Source organism: Oryzias latipes, chromosome 16 (assembly GCF_002234675.1).
Source record: "Oryzias latipes chromosome 16, ASM223467v1".
NCBI classification, from domain to species: domain Eukaryota; kingdom Metazoa; phylum Chordata; class Actinopteri; order Beloniformes; family Adrianichthyidae; genus Oryzias; species Oryzias latipes.
Genome location: NC_019874.2, coordinates 26,564,552 through 26,581,336, shown reverse-complemented (window position 1 = coordinate 26,581,336; position 16,785 = coordinate 26,564,552). Strand labels below are relative to the sequence as shown.

Sequence of the window (16,785 nt, the reverse complement as noted above, 5' to 3'; positions counted from 1 at the left end):
CCTCTCAGCGGGGTGAGAAATATTTGCTCCAGAATCCAACATTAGTGAAGAGAAAAATCCACGAAAAACTCATTTTCTGTTCATATTTTAACATTTAAAAAATGACAAACATTTAAGCTTTGCCCTATTTATTAAAAAAACAAAAAAAACAATATACTGATTGAAATGTTGGGCCGCCAAGTCAAAAAGTATTCGCAGAATGAATCAAAAGGCACATTTTAATGTTTCCTGCATTTTAGTTGGAGCAAGGACGACCTTTGACCCCATGGAGAAAGTCTGTTAGTCATAACGCTTCTGTAACACATTCTTTAGTGTGTAGAGACACAAAAACGCACAAATGTTTTAATAATGAGAAGATTTAGTCCATTTGAGATCAAACTGAAAATGAAAAGCGCCTTAAAACATCTTTTAACAAAAGGATCAACAGATTTGTGATGTTTATTCCAAAAACTTTATTCCAGTTTACATCGCTTCACCGTGTGAATTTGAAATGAGGTGACATGTTTCTACATCTGAGAGTAAAGGAGTTTCATTTGATCAGCACTTTTCTCTCTCTCTGTCGTCTTTCTTCTTTTTCTTCTTCTTCTTCTGGTCGTGGTGATGATGATGATGATGATCCTCTGGAGAACGGGAATCCCTGTTGAGATTCATCCAAAGTGATCTTTAACATTCAGAAGATATTCTGCAGTTTAACATAATAAATATTTCATGTTGCGATTCTTAGAAGCAGTTTTGATCATTTGGGAGACTAAAATGTTGCGACCTCTCCTTCCTTTTCTTCTTCTTCTTCTTGCTCTCCCTGTCGGGACTCCGTTCCCGGCTGCGATGACGTCTTCCGTGCGAGTGACGAGACTCTGTGGACGCCGACCGCCTTTGATCCAGCCGCCGACTGAAAGGGAAACTTCCTGTTATAGTAAACCGGCCTTAGCCGCCCACGGCGGTTAAGTCCTACTCGACCAGAATATGCGGGACATGAACATGAGGGATCTGTACCTGTGGCAGGAGGGCTCAGATCTCTGTGACTCCTCTTCCTCTTCCTCTTTCCACTGACGGGCCAGTTCCTCTGAATGGACACTGATCACTTCTCTGATCACCTGCAGGGATCAATATGATGTCATTCATGAGCGTCTGACCTGACGCAGGTTCATTAACAGGAGATGTATTCACTGATTAGAGACTGCAGCTGCTGCACGCCAGCATATTTCCATACAATGAACGTTTTCTGGAACTGTTTGCTTTCTGTGAAGACAGTGAAAATAAGCCACGCCCCCTTGTTTAAACCTGTAGTTTATATTATAACAGTTTTGTGGTTTGTTTCCACTCCTTCAGGGTTTGTTTACAGCCAGCAGGTGGAACTAGTGTCATGCTGAAGCGGAGGGGAGAGTGTCGTCATCCTGCAGAGCAGCTTGAGCGGGAAAGCAGAAGCGCCGAGCGCTGAGGTCGTTTTCTGTTGTACTCGATAAGATAATGCACAAAATGCTCTATGGTTTGCTGGCCAGTTAAAGTGTGCAACATTTCCGAAGTTAGCAACTTTAAAAACTACTCAAGTGTCAATTTTGAGTCAAACAGAAAGGCAAGAGGTCAGAGCACCAAGTCCTTCTTAGATTTCCAGTGTGTTAGATATTTAAAGCAGCGCTCCGATCATCTTTTGATCTATTTTCAAAGTGTTCCCAGTGGTCTTTTAATTGCGTTTCTGCCATTTTTAGCCAAAATCAGGACATATTTTCTGCAGAGCAGCAGGAGTTCATTCCCTTCCCCTTTCCACTGCTAAGAGCTCGGAGCAGGGAGCCCTTGGGAACCTCCACCTGGCGGACGAACAAGCTCTTTTTCCAACAGCACTTTTCGTCTGCTCCCGATTCACGATTCAATAAAATAAATACTCAGAAATAAAATTTTAAGCCCAAGTTTCTTTATAAATGTCCTCCATTATCAAAATAATACGTTTTTTTAATCAGAGTGGGTCTTCAAGTGTCAAAACTTGTTTTGTCAAACGAATGAAGAGGCTGGAAGGACAAACTAAGCAGCAAAAAAGTAAACCCCAAATGTAGTGAAGGGTTGGAGATAAAGGGAAATTGTGACTTCCTTGGTTGGTTTACCTCAGTGTAGGACTTCTTGGTGATGTGAACATTCTTGGCTCGGTAGGACTGACGCCGCCGCTTGTAGTCCCTCATCTCTGCTATGAGCTCCAGGTGACTCTTTGGCTCATTTTGTTTGTCATCTGCAAATAAAACAAAAACACACATTAGTGCTTAAACAAAACAAAAAAAAGTTCCTGTTTAAAACATTTGCTAGACTCAAAAATCGGATAATTTGCTTTCCAGCTATGTCTGTTTTAAACAGTTGATCATTGAAGGAAGTTCTCTGTAGAAAGTGACTCGCACCTTTCTGGAGTTTGGACACCAAATCTACGTAGAGATCGTCTTTGTTGCCTTCCTTCTGCTGGCCGAGGGCGCCGATCACGTGATCGTAAAGAGCCAATCGATCGGCGACGGTGAGATCGCACACGGCCCGCTTGTGGTTCTGAGGAACGTCGACGGCTTCGCCGGAGTACTGACCTGCAGGAGGATCAGGGAGGCGTTAGCACGCGACCAGCAGACGAACATCTGCTTCATCTGTAGGTCCGTCATTCACACAGCAGCGTCTGTCATCTCCACAGACTGGCATGTGCAATTTCAGACACAAAATTCTGTTTTTTCTTCATTTATAATGTAAGAATATTTGATTAAATAGCCTTGCAAAGATGAGATAATAGACTGAGAATTAAATAATGTTTAAAAATCCATGTGCTGATTTACCTTAATAATAGAAGCTAAACACGTTGGGGGGAAAAATAAGAATAGAAAAAAATTACTGAATAATAATACCTTCTTTATGTGTTTGTATTTCACAAATTGTTTTTTATAATGAGGCTCTAAAAATAAGTTATTTATTGGTTATTGATTTATTGGGGTTTAAACCTAAAACTTGACTTGATATAATAAAACATGAGTCTATCAGGATCAAATGGGAGCGACTGAATATCAGACTTTTTTTCACAACTAAATCTCTTTACAGATAAAAACAACTTTTCCAGCTGACGTTTTTCACATTTTTGTTATTAATTTACATTCGAAATCTGCTGCACTTCCAACTGTTTGCGCATTTCAGACCTTTAAACTAAAGATTTGTCTAGTAAATGGAACAGGAATGCACTGTTTATTATGGAAAGATCAAAAATATATCAATATGTATGCCTATATGAATAAAAGTAACATTCTAAAAGTCTAAACTTTCCCCACCACGTAGAGGGAAAAGCCTGCTTTAATGTAAATTCAATGACCCTGCAGATTCCTTCTGAAGGTTTCAAAGGATATTCTTTTTTAAAGGATACTGCACGCTTTCAGGCAAGCCTGAACCAGAGCAGCAGCACTTTCTACAGCCCACCTCTTGTAATACTCACCCCTGTTGCTGCAAAAAGAACACACAGGAAAAAAATGACATCAAACCAAAAAGAAAAGTCATTCTTGTCTGCTGTAGCCGCCATGTTTCTCCTCCAGAGAACAATAAATACATATTTGATCTTAATACAGAGTGGCAGACATGGTCATCTGACACAAATGGTTCTGTATTCTCCTTAACAGGAGCGGATACCTTGCCAGAAAACTCCCTCCATCTTCATCAGCGGCGCTGCAGATCTAGCCTGAAGGATCACCTGGTGTTGGGTGGCCTTGTCTGTCAGACAAAAACAAACTGTCAGAGAACCAAAATGATCCAATTTCAACATGCATGAATGTTATCAGCACGGTTTTGCATCAATTTATGAATTAGGAATAGAGGGTTCTTTCAGGGTTTATGAATGAACCCTCAGTAATCTCTAATCGGTGAGTTTATTAATCACATCAGCTAAGACAGGAATGACGCCAACTCATTCAAAATTTAACATGTAAAAGGTTTTTGGCTTTGAAATTTTTGGTTTTTAAACAAACAAGAGGAATGAAGCATAATTGTGACATGCCTTAGAATAAATCTATGTAGGATTTAAATATTTTAGGAAAGTTTTGCTTGTTTTTCTAGTCATTTTTAATATTTTGACTTTGTCTTTACTATTTTCTTTATACATTTTTTTTATGTTTGAACACTTTTAAATTTACTAGTAGTTTACCATTTGGTTTACTACAGTTTTAGATTTATTGTGGAAATAACGTTTCATAATATAACAATATCTGTAAAGAAAATATTTAAAAAAATAAATAGCTGAGGTTATACTCATTAAAAGCTGTTTAAAGGTAAATTATTAGAGCAATTTGGAAAATTGTAAATAATGCTAAGAAATGCTGCAGACTAATTAGAATTAAGATAAGTAGATCAGATATATCTGTGCCTTTCACTTTTTATCTTTTTCAATCTGTTTTACTGCTGAAATTTTTAAAAACCGTCTATAATTGTGGAAACTGTTAAGTGTTTATATTCCTTCAAATTAGCTGGAGTTTCTTGTTGTTCTAAACCAAAACAATCCAAAAATGATTGAATATCAAGAAGATCACAGAAAAAATAATCATTTTTTCATGACTATGAATAAAAACCTGAACTAAAGAACAGCTAGAAACACAATTTTTGTCTTTTTTCCACTGAATACTCACCCATTGTCAAGCTTCTGACAGAGCTGTTTTCATAACACACAGATGGATCGTACATCTCTGCCTAAGAGAAGAATTGACAGATTTGGAGTGATTTAGTTATGCAGACAACAACAAAACAAACAAAGAACACAATATTTGCATAGTGTGCATTTCTCATCAGTAGATTCTGCATCACCTGCATCACCTGCTCCTCAGCCGAGTAGCCCATTATCTCACAAAATAAATTTCAGACTGATCTGATGTGGAATTTCAAAATGAAATTGAAATCATGTATAAATGTGTTAGGCATAGAGAAAATTTGAAAGATTTGGAATGGTTTAGTTATGCAGACAACAACAAAACAAACAAAGAAGACAATATTTGCTTAGTTTCTCTCTGCATCACCTGCTCTTCAGCCGAGTAGCCCATTTTTCTCAGACTGCAGGATGTCTTGTGTTTCTCCATGGACTTGGCTGGGACTCTGTGGTCGGGGTCATAGGGACACTGCTCCAATGGCTCCTAAAATCACCCCAAAAAGACAAGAAAACACCCCGTTTCTCACTCCATAGTGCGGTTCATAGGTGCGGATCTGCTGATCTGTGATCATCATGATCATGACACCTGGTTGGAGGTTCTGTAATCCGGTGACCATCCCAGCGTCTCAAAGATGTCGTGCAGCTGTTTTTTGCACTTTTCCGTGAACTCCGTCAGCTCCTGCAGACATTTCAGGCGATCCTCATCGGTTTTTGGTTGGAACGAATCCGACATTATGTCTTTTTTTCCCCATCCAAACCAGCAACGTTTCTGCTTTCCTTTGCGGAGACGGAAGTTTGTTGTATTTCGGCGCGATGTGATGACGTAACACTACTTCCTCGCAAGTGCTTTCTAAGAAATGTAGTTTGATAACTCCCTTGGTGGTTTTGTCCTTGTAGCATTTTTCTCAAATTGGAAAAAACATTTAAGGAAAATTACTGTTAAAATGTCTTTTCTGAGCGTTTGTCCCCCCAAATCGTTGTGAATCCGGACCAGATGAAAAAAAATGCAGCTGAAAAAGCTTGTAGCACTGACATAAGTGCTGCATTTCGCAGGCCTTAAGCTCCCAGCTCCCCTCCATTCTGATACATCTGCCTGCAGACAAGTAGATTCATGTCCGTCTTTGTTTTCCTCGTTCAAATTGGCAACTGACTCAAAACTACTATTGCTCGCCATTTTTGTTGCACCTGTATTGTTAAATTGGGGTTGTGAGGGGCTTTAAGCTTACAGGAGAGTATTTTAACCATGGGACGATGTGACATGTTTACATCAACAGTCCCACCCACAACTCAGAGGTGAATTTCTAATGAACTACTTTTGCTCTTCAGAAACTATGTCCTATTAGAAAACTAAACATGTCTTTGATTTTGGCTAAAAAGATCAAGATAATAATTGGAAGACCACTGGTAATTTTTAATAAAATAGATCAAAAGATGATTTGGGAGGGTCCTCAAAATTCAATTTGACTCGACTTGGCTCAAAATAGTGGAATTGCTGAATATTTTTACCTTTAAAAAGGGATTTTGAACATTGACAGTGAATCTAAAATATGAGGAAATGAAAACTTGATGCAATAGAAGAGAACTAAAGTTAAGGAAGGTTCACTCAACCATTATAGCTTCTATAAATGTGTAATGGCTCTTCCGCACATGAATGGTCATGAGAGATTGCTTGGTGTAAGTAAAATCAAAAGCTTAAATGTGCACAATGATGTAGCCGTTCCAGTTTAGCCTTGTTTTATTCAAATACTTTGGGTTATTTCGAGAATAAACAACATTCTAAATATATGTCGAGGCAGAACAACAAACTATTTTAAAATACATAATTTGTACCGTTTTCTCAAATAACCTAGTAGCTGCAGTGGTCTGTTTCAGGATGACTCCATTTGACTGCTTAGAACTGTACTGTACATATTATCACCAGCAGAGGGCAGCAGCGCAGCATCTGATACATTAATAAATATATGCACATACATAGAGAGAGAGAGACTGACAGATATAAACATATTAAATTCATTAAAAACAGTTCCGCATGGCATAATTATTGATCTCAAATTACTTTCAAGACATGAAGGAGAATGACATAAATATAACACACACAAAGTGACCAACTGAAATGTAAATAGCTGTTTCAATTCATTTCAGTTTCACGTGGGGTACAGGTGTCCTTGCAAAAACTCAGGATCCATGAGGCCATCTGTAAACACATCCCCTGTTCTGTGAAGAAAAAGACAGCAATCGCATGTCAAGTTTCTTTGAAAGATGTCCAAATTGAAAGAAAAAAAATCAAGGTATGAATACAAGATCGTATATTTGTTATTCCAGAAAGTACTTACATTACTTCAACAGTATCTTCAACAGCCACTTCTTCCACCACTTCCACTCCCACCACAACATTTCTTGCCACTGCAAAAAAAACAAACAAAAACAAAACATTAGTTTGGCAAATGCACAAACTGACATTTGTAGAAGATGACATGCTTATCCGAACACATTCAAAAAAGATTAGACGAGAAGAATTACTTAATGAACAAACTGAAAACATTTGTAATTAGCAAATTAAAGTCTAACGTTCACCACAGGCTTTTAGTATCAGCAAACACATTGTTCTAGTTCCTATTAAAGGATTTCTTTTCTTCTGGATTTTCAATTGATTTACATTTTAGATTCAGATTTCATTTATTTGTCACACAAAATTTTTTCACACAAAATTGGTTTCAGTACTGCCCAAACAAGATCAAATAGAATAGAATTCGAAGAACAAAATAAATATTTGATATTATTCCATATAACTATGTGTTATATTGAACTTACTTCCATAATAAATCAGTGGAGATCCTCCCCAGAGGGGGCTCATTCCTTCTGGGTCCCTTTGCTCATAAACATCAACACACTGGTGAGTTTCTGTTCTTACTCCATCACTCCAGCAGCGACTTTCAATGAAATGTTGCATCTCCTCTTGATCATCTTCAGCTATGGTTCTTCGATTTTCCCATGAGGAGATGCTTTGCTCCTGGTCGGTCACGCACAGAGAGCTGGAGACTCCTGAGTGTGTGGGAGGTTCACATGAAGACCACTGAGCATCAACCGCCTGACAGATGAGGTTTTGGTACCCTGAAAGCAGAGGGGCAAAGTCATCGGGTGTTGACACGAGGAGCTGAATCGTCAACACTAAAAATTGCATTTCAATTTTTCATTACAAAGAGACATGGCTGTTTGATGCAGGAAACAAAGGGGTTGGTCTTCAGGTCTGAATCCTGTGTTGCATCCATCTGTTTCCTGTCCTTTCAGCGGAGGCCTGTTGTGCTTGGACGGAAAATAAGATCTGCAGTCCTGACGTCACACTGGCACTCGGTCATAGTGCGCAGACTCTCCTGACGGGAGGCCACGCAGGTCTTCAAGCTCCAAACAAAAATGCTCACACATGCACACAATGTCTGGATAGTTATCTGGAAAGTTTCTAGTCAGATAAGACATTTTAGCCTCAGAGATTTAGTCATTCCATTATTTTTCTTGATGAGAGTCTTGCTTTTATGTTGGATCTAAATAAATTTCATAAACTGCAAGAACTATAAAATAGAAATGATGAGAGTATGTAAGAAATCTCTTTTTAAAGCCTTGGGAAAAATGAGCAGCCTTTCATTAAATGCAGTTCAATCTTTAAACTTGTATTTACCCGTGTGATGACACACCGAAGAAAAATCCTCTGCTGCTTCTTCTTCTTCTTCTTGGTAGGCTGGCATGCTTGAATGTAGACAAAGACGAGGACACACAGGTGGCATGACCCAAAGATTAGGATTATGTGGGTACATTCCTGTTTAGACGAGGGAAAACAAACAGCCTCTTCCTTTCTGCTCGCCTTCTAAATAAAGGAGCAGACTTCTGGGTATTTCTGCTCTCTGCAGGAGCCACTGTGTCACCTCAAAGGACACGCTGATTGGGCGAGATTGGTCACTTATGATGTAATGCATTCTAGTGAAGGATCATTCCAACACTGCAGGTCTGTTTTTGTCATTTGCCGCCACAGCTAAAGATTTTTATGAATCAAAGTTGTTATTATGTTTGGCAAATCCTTCTAATGTTAGAGACATTAAAAAATAACTACAGTAAAATACAGCTCAGTGGATGTAATTGTTATCATTTATTATTTATGTATTTGATTATCTTCTTTAGAGGGGTTGGGCTTTCCTGCATTCTGGAGTAGCCTACATTAGAAGGCTGCCTTCTGCAGTGGATGTGTTTGATCAGCTGTTACGTGTTGGGATTCTCCCTGGGGAATTTGCATCCTTGCACTCTGTGGATGTGGCGTTTGGGCCGAACAGCAGTACAGGAAGGGTACCAGACTTGGAACTGCTTTGTTCTTCTAGGAGGCTTTAATGCCCACATGGGCAATGGCACTAATGCTCAGAGGGGAATGATGGAGAGGAACCAAAATCGTGTTTGGATATTGGACATTAGAAATGTCTTTTGACCTTCAGTCGTGTGTCCTGGACACTTGGGTGAATGAAGAGGTGGAGCTTTTACGACTTCATGTTTCAGAGTTCAAGGTCTCTTGTGCCAGTCGGAGCAGCAATCCACAAACCCAGTGGTGGTTGTTAAAAGTAAGAGCTATGTCTCTCTGCTGGTCTGAAAGCATCTTGGTGTCCCATGACAGGATGGAAGGAACCCTCTGTGAAGACGTTGGTCTGAGGTCCTCCACATGGACTGCTGCCCCAGTAATCCAACTCTGGATAAGTGGAAAAAGATGGATGGAAGGTATTTTTTCTGTGTAATGAATTGTACTTTTTACACTATCCTCCTGCTAAGGGTAGGTTAAATTTGATGCAACAAACTGTGCAACAAAAGTCTTATCTATATGACACACAATAAAATACGACTGCACCCACTTTGGCTCAGAGACTGATAAAAAAATACTGAGGCCCGTTTTATCCTAATAGTTTTTTTTCTTCTGTTTAAAAAAAAAAAGTTCCATCTGATGTTGGTTTTTTAGGTTATGTATTTGGACCGTCATAACACCATTACATTCTCTTGCTTTTTAATTTAACTAAACATATCTTAGGTGGTATATATTACATTTACACTGTTACATTTCTTCTATTTTTGTCCTCAAATGTACTCTTAGCAGTAGTGATATCAAGCTGGGAGTGGAAACACCGTACATTTTACTTTTACCTGAGGAGTTAAAATTCAAGTACAGGGCTCGATGTGGCTACAAACATGGCCAGCACTTTTATTTATTTATTTATGTATTTATTTATTTATAACAGTAACATTTTCAGTCCCCCCCCCCCCCCCCCCAGGGCATGGGAATGGGACGGCCTAAGAGGTCACGTGGTCCCTCTCCTCCAATAAGAATGCAGCATTGTTCAGGAAACTGGCCACTAGAAAGAATCCGGAAACAGACTGACGCTTTCACCCTTTTTCTCTCTTTAACCACAGATCCTGTGTTATCCCTTCAGTTTTGCCGGAGGCTACAAAACAAACGACTCTGTCTGTTGTAGTGGCCATACTTTGGTTTGAAACTTTATTGTCCACCGGCAGAAACAACCCTGTGAAAACAGCGAAGCTTCGATTTTAATTGGCTTTTTTTTCCTTTGATAAATTTCCTCAAATGGCCTATCCTGGATACGGAGCCCCACCAGGAGGATTCCCAGCAGGAATGGTAAGGAACTCCAAAAATGCATCTGAATCCTGAATAAACTCTAAATATTTCCAGAGTGACACGCCCGTCCCCTGCAGTTTAGAGGCTGCTTTAATTATAAAAACTAAAACAAGACTTCTTCCTTCTCTCAACTTTAATCATCAAACCAATGCATAAAATGGTTATAAAGATTTATTTATTTAATTTTAATATAATGATCCTTGATTTAAAAATAAATAAAATCAGATTCAATCACAAGACAAAAACTAAAATAATAAATAATAACGAAAAGATATATATTTTATGAGGTTCCATTTGTGCCAAAAATCTGTTTTTGTGTCCACTGTCTGTCTTTGGTCGTCTCACTTTGTCGTCAGGACTTAGCAACCGTTGCTACTTTGGTCGTCTCACTTTGTCGTCAGGACTTAGCAACCTTTGCTACTGTCGATAGCTACTGTCGATAGCTATTGTCGTTAGCTACTGTCGTTAGCTAGGGTGTTTGCTACTGTCGTTAGCTACGACGTTTCCCCGTGTTTTGTTGTTAGATGTTCTCGTTTTTCAAATTTTGCCAAAGTCGTGAGAAAAGTCCTTTGTACAGCCGGTAAATTTTTTCCTGTACTACCACGGAACGAAAAAGAAATGTTTATCAAAGCAGACGTCAGGGTTAACCATGACAACACGTTTTTAATATGAACTTTATTTTGATATTCCCTCAAACGCGTATTGCCAGAAAGGGTGGGGGGTGGGGGGGGGGGCATGCATACAACGCTTGACACGAAAACAAAGTGGCGCATTACCGCCACCACCTGATCTGGAGGCGAACTACTTCTATTTAACGCGGAGAATGACACATAATAAATATGAACATTTTACGAAGACTATTTATGAATGTGCTGTGTTCTGATCATGAAAAACGTGGCTGATTTATTAATAATAAAATTACAAACACATTGGTGTGGATTTAATGTATTTGTTCAGAAATAAACCCTCAAGTCATTAGTCCATGGCAATATTTATTTTTTTTGCCGCTGAACGATTTACGGGGGCCTTGCAAGGAGGCCTTTAAAATATCTTTGATGAGTTACCTTCTCAAATTTTAGTGGGTCGAGTCACTAATTATGAATATAACAGTCGAAAACTGACTGGTTTTTGAGCTTTTCTTTTTAATCTATTTATGTGACCATGAGATGGCGCACTCGGGACCACATAAGGCTCTTATTAGCCCGTCTGATCCTCGTTTATCCATCAGATTTGTAACAACATATTTTATAAAGATCAGTCATTTTTCAAAATAATTTGAAATAATAGTTTCATCATAAGATTAAATTAAAGCCATACTCTAAATAACTTTAAACGGGAACGTGAAACTTTTGTACGCTGCACCCCCCCCCCTTCTGGCAGTGCGCGTTTGCAGGATTGTCAATAAAGGTTTTTTTTTTTTTTAAAGTGTTTTGTTCCGTGATAATACGGGAAACAATTTATCGACCGTACAAAAGACTTCTCTGACGACCTTTGCAAAATTTGAAACACAGCAAGATCTAAGGACACGACATGGTGAGAGAACGTTGCAAACGACACTAGCAACGGTTGCTAAGGATCTTCCTGACGACACGTGAAACGACGTAGCAAACGACACTAGCAACGGTTGCTAAGGATCTTCCTGACGACATGGTGAGACGACGTAGCAAACGACACTAGCAACGGTTGCTAAGGATCTTCCTGACGCCGTAGTTAACGACATGGGATAAGGACAATGACAAAGATAAAGTTTAAGGATAAAGCAAGCATATACATCACAAAGTTAATACAAAGTAATAATCAAAGAATCATGGGCATGCAGAAGATATTGCTTAGTAATACATAGACATGAACCAATGTAAAATGAACTCGTTCAATAGACATAGACAATGAGCCCAAAGCATAGACAGTGGACGCAAAAACACGATCAGTAGACATAGACGATGGACCAAAGACATAACAGTAGACGCAAAAACACATTTTGATATTTTTGGCACAAATGGAACCTCATAATATTTTTAACCCAAGTATGTTAGTATTTAAATTTAAATGAATTATATTGGACATTAAGTGATTTAAACAGTGTTAACATGGTTTTACAAAAAAAAAAAAAACTTTGATTTTAATGTATTATTTTTAATTGTGGCAGGTACTTTTCAGTGCAAATGATGAAATGACCGTTTCCTATGGCGACATGGCCACAGGTTTATTAGACAAGTGTGACACTCCTTATGGTTTTCTGAATCTTTTCCAGGAGATCAAAGGTCATTTCAGTTTGTAGGTTAGTCAGAGGTCATTCACAGGTCTTCTCTGCATTCGTGTCTTTAGATAAAAACTGATAAAAGTGGTTTAACACTCAGCAAAGATACAAAGAATAACTTGTTATACTGGAAAGATAACATCGGAAATTCTTTTTTGTCCTAAATTTTTGGATTTAATAGAAATTTATTTAAAAATAAAATAAAATACATGTGTTATACTTCTAAATATATATAATATAATTAAAAAAAATTAAAACCAAGGTTAAATATTGATAAATAAGTCATTATGAGTCACATTTTTGTTTTTCTTTGTCCAAATTAGGCAGTGGTAAAGAGACTGATTTAGTTTGTTTCTTCTAATCTTAAAAGTTTAACACTCCTTTAATTAAAAATATAGTTTTGAGTAGCTGCTTGTTTTTTTGAATGAAGTTTTTTGTTTGTTTGTTTGTTTGTTTTAGCAGCAAGATCCTCTTTATGGATATTTCTCTGCAGTGGCTGGACAGGTAAGAAACCCACTGAAGGAAAATGAAATCCTCGTCAAGTTTCTTCACTTTGGCAATTCTGCTTCCTGTGACTTTTGTGCAACGACTGTCAGTTATTGGTCGTCATCCTGAACCTAAGCCTTCATGGCTTCTTCTATCAACCTGCACGAGAAGCTAGTTTTATCTCCTGTTCTTTTATCCTGTCTTGTGTGAGGATGTTATTATTCATCTGCTAAATAAATAAATGACGTTTCTCCAGGACGGACAGATCACAGCAGATGAGCTGCAGGCCTGCCTCACTCAGTCCGGCATCTCCGGCACATATAAACGTACGAGCAGCAGCTTTTGTTCTTTGGTTCTGAAACTTTCTCAACTTAAAAAAAAAATATTAGATATAATAAAAGCGCTTCTATTCCCAGCTTTCAGCCTGGAGACCTGCAGGCTTATGATCAACATGCTGGACGTATCCTTTTTAAACAAACTGCTGTACAGCAGAGTCAGTACTACTAAGTATTCATCTGTACCATAAAGTCCTTCTAATTTGTCATGTCTTTTTCCTAAATTACTTTCTCAATTTCACTAGGACACATTTAGAATATTTTTTGGTGAGTTTTTTTTACATCAGAGATGTTAGAGGTCCTTGACTGACATTGCTGTCTCAGAGGGACATGTCGGGCACCATGGGCTTCAACGAGTTCAGGGATCTCTGGCAGGCTCTTAACGGCTGGAAGGGAACCTTTGTGTCCTTCGATCGCGATCAAAGTGGAACAATAGAGGGCCAAGAGCTGCAGCAGGCCATCAGGACCTTAGGTAAGGGTCACACGTCTTTTCCCTGATCTATTTCAAACTGTTTGCAGATTGAAGACTCAATACCTTATCTTCAACTCATTCTGGAGTTTAGCTGCAGCTCATTTTTCTTGTTGAACCGTGGTATGACATTAGGTTTTTGTTTACTGCAGTTTTCAGAGGAATAACTGGAATTGAAAGGATTTTTTTTTTTTTTTACCGGTACATGGTTTCTAAACTTGTCAGTTTCTGGCTCAACGGTCTGTCTCGGCATCTCCGTTATCTAAATGAAGCTCATTTAAAGGAATATGTGATAAAATCATGTAAAGAAGACTCAATTATCCAGGATGGCTCCATAATAGAAAATGGTTTTAAAAACGTTACTTTTTAGAAAAATTGAGTCCTGGAGACCTTTTTTTTAAACTTCTTCTGATAACCTAAATCCATATTTAAATGGCATATGTCTTTGTTTAGGGTACAACCTGAGCCCTCAGGCCATGAACTGCATCATGATGCGCTACAGTAACCACGGCAAAATCCCCTTTGATGATTTTGTCAGCTGCAGCGTGAAACTGCGGGCTCTGACCGGTGAGTAAAACCCAAAATAAATCAGACATTATTTAGAAACTACGTCTTTTTATAAACTTTATTTCAACCTTTTTAATCTTTTACCAGTTTGTTTCAGAGCTTTGTAGATTGGTATTACCTTAAGGGAGGAGCTTTTTACTCTGAATGTTTAAAGTTTCCAACATGTTTTTTTATTCACCCTTTGATTTATTCTGATTTCTTTCAAATCTGTTCACCTAAAGTTGTGCGAAGAAAGAGTTCAGGTTGATAGCATAAACATTCAGATCCAGCCAATTACTCTGAGTACGTTTTATGATTTAGAATAAACATACTTATTGTTAATATAACATCTTTTTTTTCTATTAGATCAATTCCGAAGAAGGGACACAAACCAGAGTGGAGGCGCCTTATTTCAGTATGACGATGTGAGTTTGTACCTTTGGAATTTTTTAATCTTACATTTATACATTTTTTTTTCTGTCTTATTGTAACTTTAGAGAATTTTAAACAATCACTTTCATTAAAAGGAAATTGTTTAAATATTTCATAGCAGAACTAAGGATGTTGAGATTCATATTTGGACATGTAGAAACATTTAAAGACCCACTCTGATCATCCTTTGATCTATTTTTGAAGCATTCTGGTCTTTAAATTAAGGTTATGCTGTTTTTAGCCAAAAGCAAAATACCTGTGTTGTTTACTAGGAGATAGTTTCTGCACAGCAGCAGGAGTTCATTAGAAATTTGCCTCTGAATTGTGTGATGACAGCCCTTCAAACCCCCAACCTAACATTACAGATGCAACTTACTGTATATGTAGAGAAATATTAGATATGTGAGCCAGATGCCAGCTCGGCGAGGAAAACAAAGACAATCATGGATCAATTGTCTCTCTAAGCTTAGAACTTATGGCCTTCTGATTGTAACTTCTACATTACAGCCACAGTTGTTTTCCAACTCTTTTTGTCTGTTCCTGATGCACAACAAGTTTAATAAAGAAATACTCAGGCAGTTTTAAGCTTCATTTTCTTTTAAATATATCCACTATCATGAGAAAAATGCCTCAAGAATGAATATAAAAAAAACAACAAAAAGATGATTTTATTTGGAGTGGGTGTTTAAATATGCTTGCTTAAGTATTGTTTTATACAGACGGTAAAGTTTTTGTTGCATTAAATATGTTTATTTATTAATAAATAAATACATTTATTTATTAATAAATAAATACATTTATTTATTTCTACTAAAATCTTAATGATGGCTTTATTTGTACAACAACCCCATCAGAGCTGCATTGTGTCTGATTTTTTTTTCTTTGGACTGTTTGAAATGGTCTCATCAGTCAGGTTGTAACAGTAACACAACAACATTTCTGTCTCCTCAGTTCATTCAGGTCACTATGAGCGTATGAAGAGAGGACGACTGAAGGATGGGGATGCAGCAGCTTTTACGGCTTCTGATTAACTGTATGCCCTTTTAACATTTAGAACTGCATTACAAACTGGATCTTAATGACACATTCCATTGTTTTTTTTTTAATTACAATTATGTAACTGGTTATACCACTACACATACTTGTGTATGTATTTACTAAAAACCCTTAACCCTCACAGTTTTAAAGTCTTTAATTAATTAGTGTTGGTTTTAATCCTGACTTGCATGTAATGCACCACACTGTAATAAATGTATAAAAGACTAATCCTTCCCCTGTTTTATCTTTAATATACATGTACTATTTAATTGTTGTAGTGTCGTTTGTGTGTGAGTCTTTGTAAAACAGACTTTATTTTGGTACGACGGTGTATCTCAGTGCCATTCTGGCTCACAGCACCACACAGTTTTATACCATTATGTAGAAGTGAAACCGGATTATTTACTTTTAATGAAAGGAAAACCATCAGACAATTACTTCCCAGCTTTACTTCAAGCATCGTCCAGAAATAACTGAGCAAAGGAGGAAGAAACCCTGCTTCCCATGTGTTAGCCGATCATAGAGGATTCTTGACAGGAACCACAGTGCTCTGTTTCTTCTGTTATTGCTTTCATTCTTTTTAGAGCTTCATTCCACTCAGGACATGCTTTTTCACCTTTGCACCACATGGCTGCTGCTGCAAGTGATCCAGGCTGTGAACAGAGCAGATGTAAGAAAAATAGAAATACCGGTAGTTCTTTTAGTTTTGTGCTCTTTTACATCCAAACATGTTATTTGTTTTGAGTTTTGCTATTTTCAAAGCCTCAGTTGACAAATAGCAGAACAATGTATGGAAACGAATTTGACACGTACCTGGTTTGAATATGACACTCCGTATCGCATAAATGTAGCAGCATGTTCACAGTTGTTTTTTAGGAGATGGTAGTCTCCAGTATCAAGTACAACATGAATGCGTTTCTTAATGGCTGC

General features: G+C 37.8%; 2 protein-coding genes across 4 annotated transcripts; one reads left to right on the top strand and one right to left on the bottom strand.

Annotated features, from left to right (window-relative positions):
• Window positions 1–422: 422 nt before the first annotated feature.
• snrnp48 (small nuclear ribonucleoprotein U11/U12 subunit 48) lies at window positions 423–8,577 on the bottom strand. 2 transcript variants are annotated; one of them, XM_020710374.2, is made up of 12 exons: window positions 8,307–8,577; window positions 7,445–7,744; window positions 6,967–7,036; window positions 5,220–6,847; window positions 5,004–5,117; window positions 4,620–4,680; window positions 3,631–3,711; window positions 2,382–2,555; window positions 2,097–2,218; window positions 994–1,094; window positions 764–889; window positions 423–637 (listed from the first exon to the last, which is right to left on the bottom strand). In XM_020710374.2, exons 4-12 carry the CDS (start codon window positions 5,364–5,366, stop codon window positions 538–540), a joined length of 1,026 nt encoding a protein of 341 aa, XP_020566033.1. In that variant the 5' UTR covers window positions 5,367–6,847; window positions 6,967–7,036; window positions 7,445–7,744; window positions 8,307–8,577; the 3' UTR covers window positions 423–537. The 2 variants fall into 2 exon arrangements, with proteins under 2 accessions (XP_020566033.1, XP_020566034.1); XM_020710375.1 differs by lacking the exon at window positions 8,307–8,577 and adding an exon at window positions 7,831–8,280 and having other exon boundaries at window positions 483–637.
• Window positions 8,578–10,000: 1,423 nt separating this feature from the next.
• LOC101157587 (sorcin-like) lies at window positions 10,001–16,083 on the top strand. 2 transcript variants are annotated; one of them, XM_023964738.1, is made up of 8 exons: window positions 10,001–10,292; window positions 13,012–13,053; window positions 13,292–13,361; window positions 13,452–13,495; window positions 13,695–13,842; window positions 14,293–14,406; window positions 14,752–14,810; window positions 15,769–16,072. In XM_023964738.1, the coding sequence occupies exons 1-8, from the start codon at window positions 10,242–10,244 to the stop codon at window positions 15,793–15,795; spliced, it is 555 nt and encodes a 184-aa protein (XP_023820506.1). In that variant the 5' UTR covers window positions 10,001–10,241; the 3' UTR covers window positions 15,796–16,072. The 2 variants fall into 2 exon arrangements, with proteins under 2 accessions (XP_023820506.1, XP_023820505.1); XM_023964737.1 differs by having other exon boundaries at window positions 10,002–10,292; window positions 13,009–13,053; window positions 15,769–16,083.
• The last annotated feature ends 702 nt before the right edge of the window (window positions 16,084–16,785 follow it).

Excerpts from the sequence above, each read along its gene's own strand:
- snrnp48 (XM_020710374.2), bottom strand. The coding sequence starts at position 5,366 with ATGTCGGATTCGTTCCAACCAAAAACCGATGAGGATCGCCTGAAATGT. Across the intron at positions 3,712-4,619 it reads TGTCAGAAGCTTGACAATGG|ACAAGGCCACCCAACACCAG; the intron begins GTGAGTATTCAG and ends TTTGTCTGACAG. Across the intron at positions 2,556-3,630 it reads GGAGGGAGTTTTCTGGCAAG|GTCAGTACTCCGGCGAAGCC; the intron begins GTATCCGCTCCT and ends ATCCTCCTGCAG.
- LOC101157587 (XM_023964737.1), top strand. The coding sequence starts at position 10,242 with ATGGCCTATCCTGGATACGGAGCCCCACCAGGAGGATTCCCAGCAGGA. Across the intron at positions 13,362-13,451 it reads CATCTCCGGCACATATAAAC|CTTTCAGCCTGGAGACCTGC; the intron begins GTACGAGCAGCA and ends TTCTATTCCCAG. Across the intron at positions 13,496-13,694 it reads TTATGATCAACATGCTGGAC|AGGGACATGTCGGGCACCAT; the intron begins GTATCCTTTTTA and ends TTGCTGTCTCAG.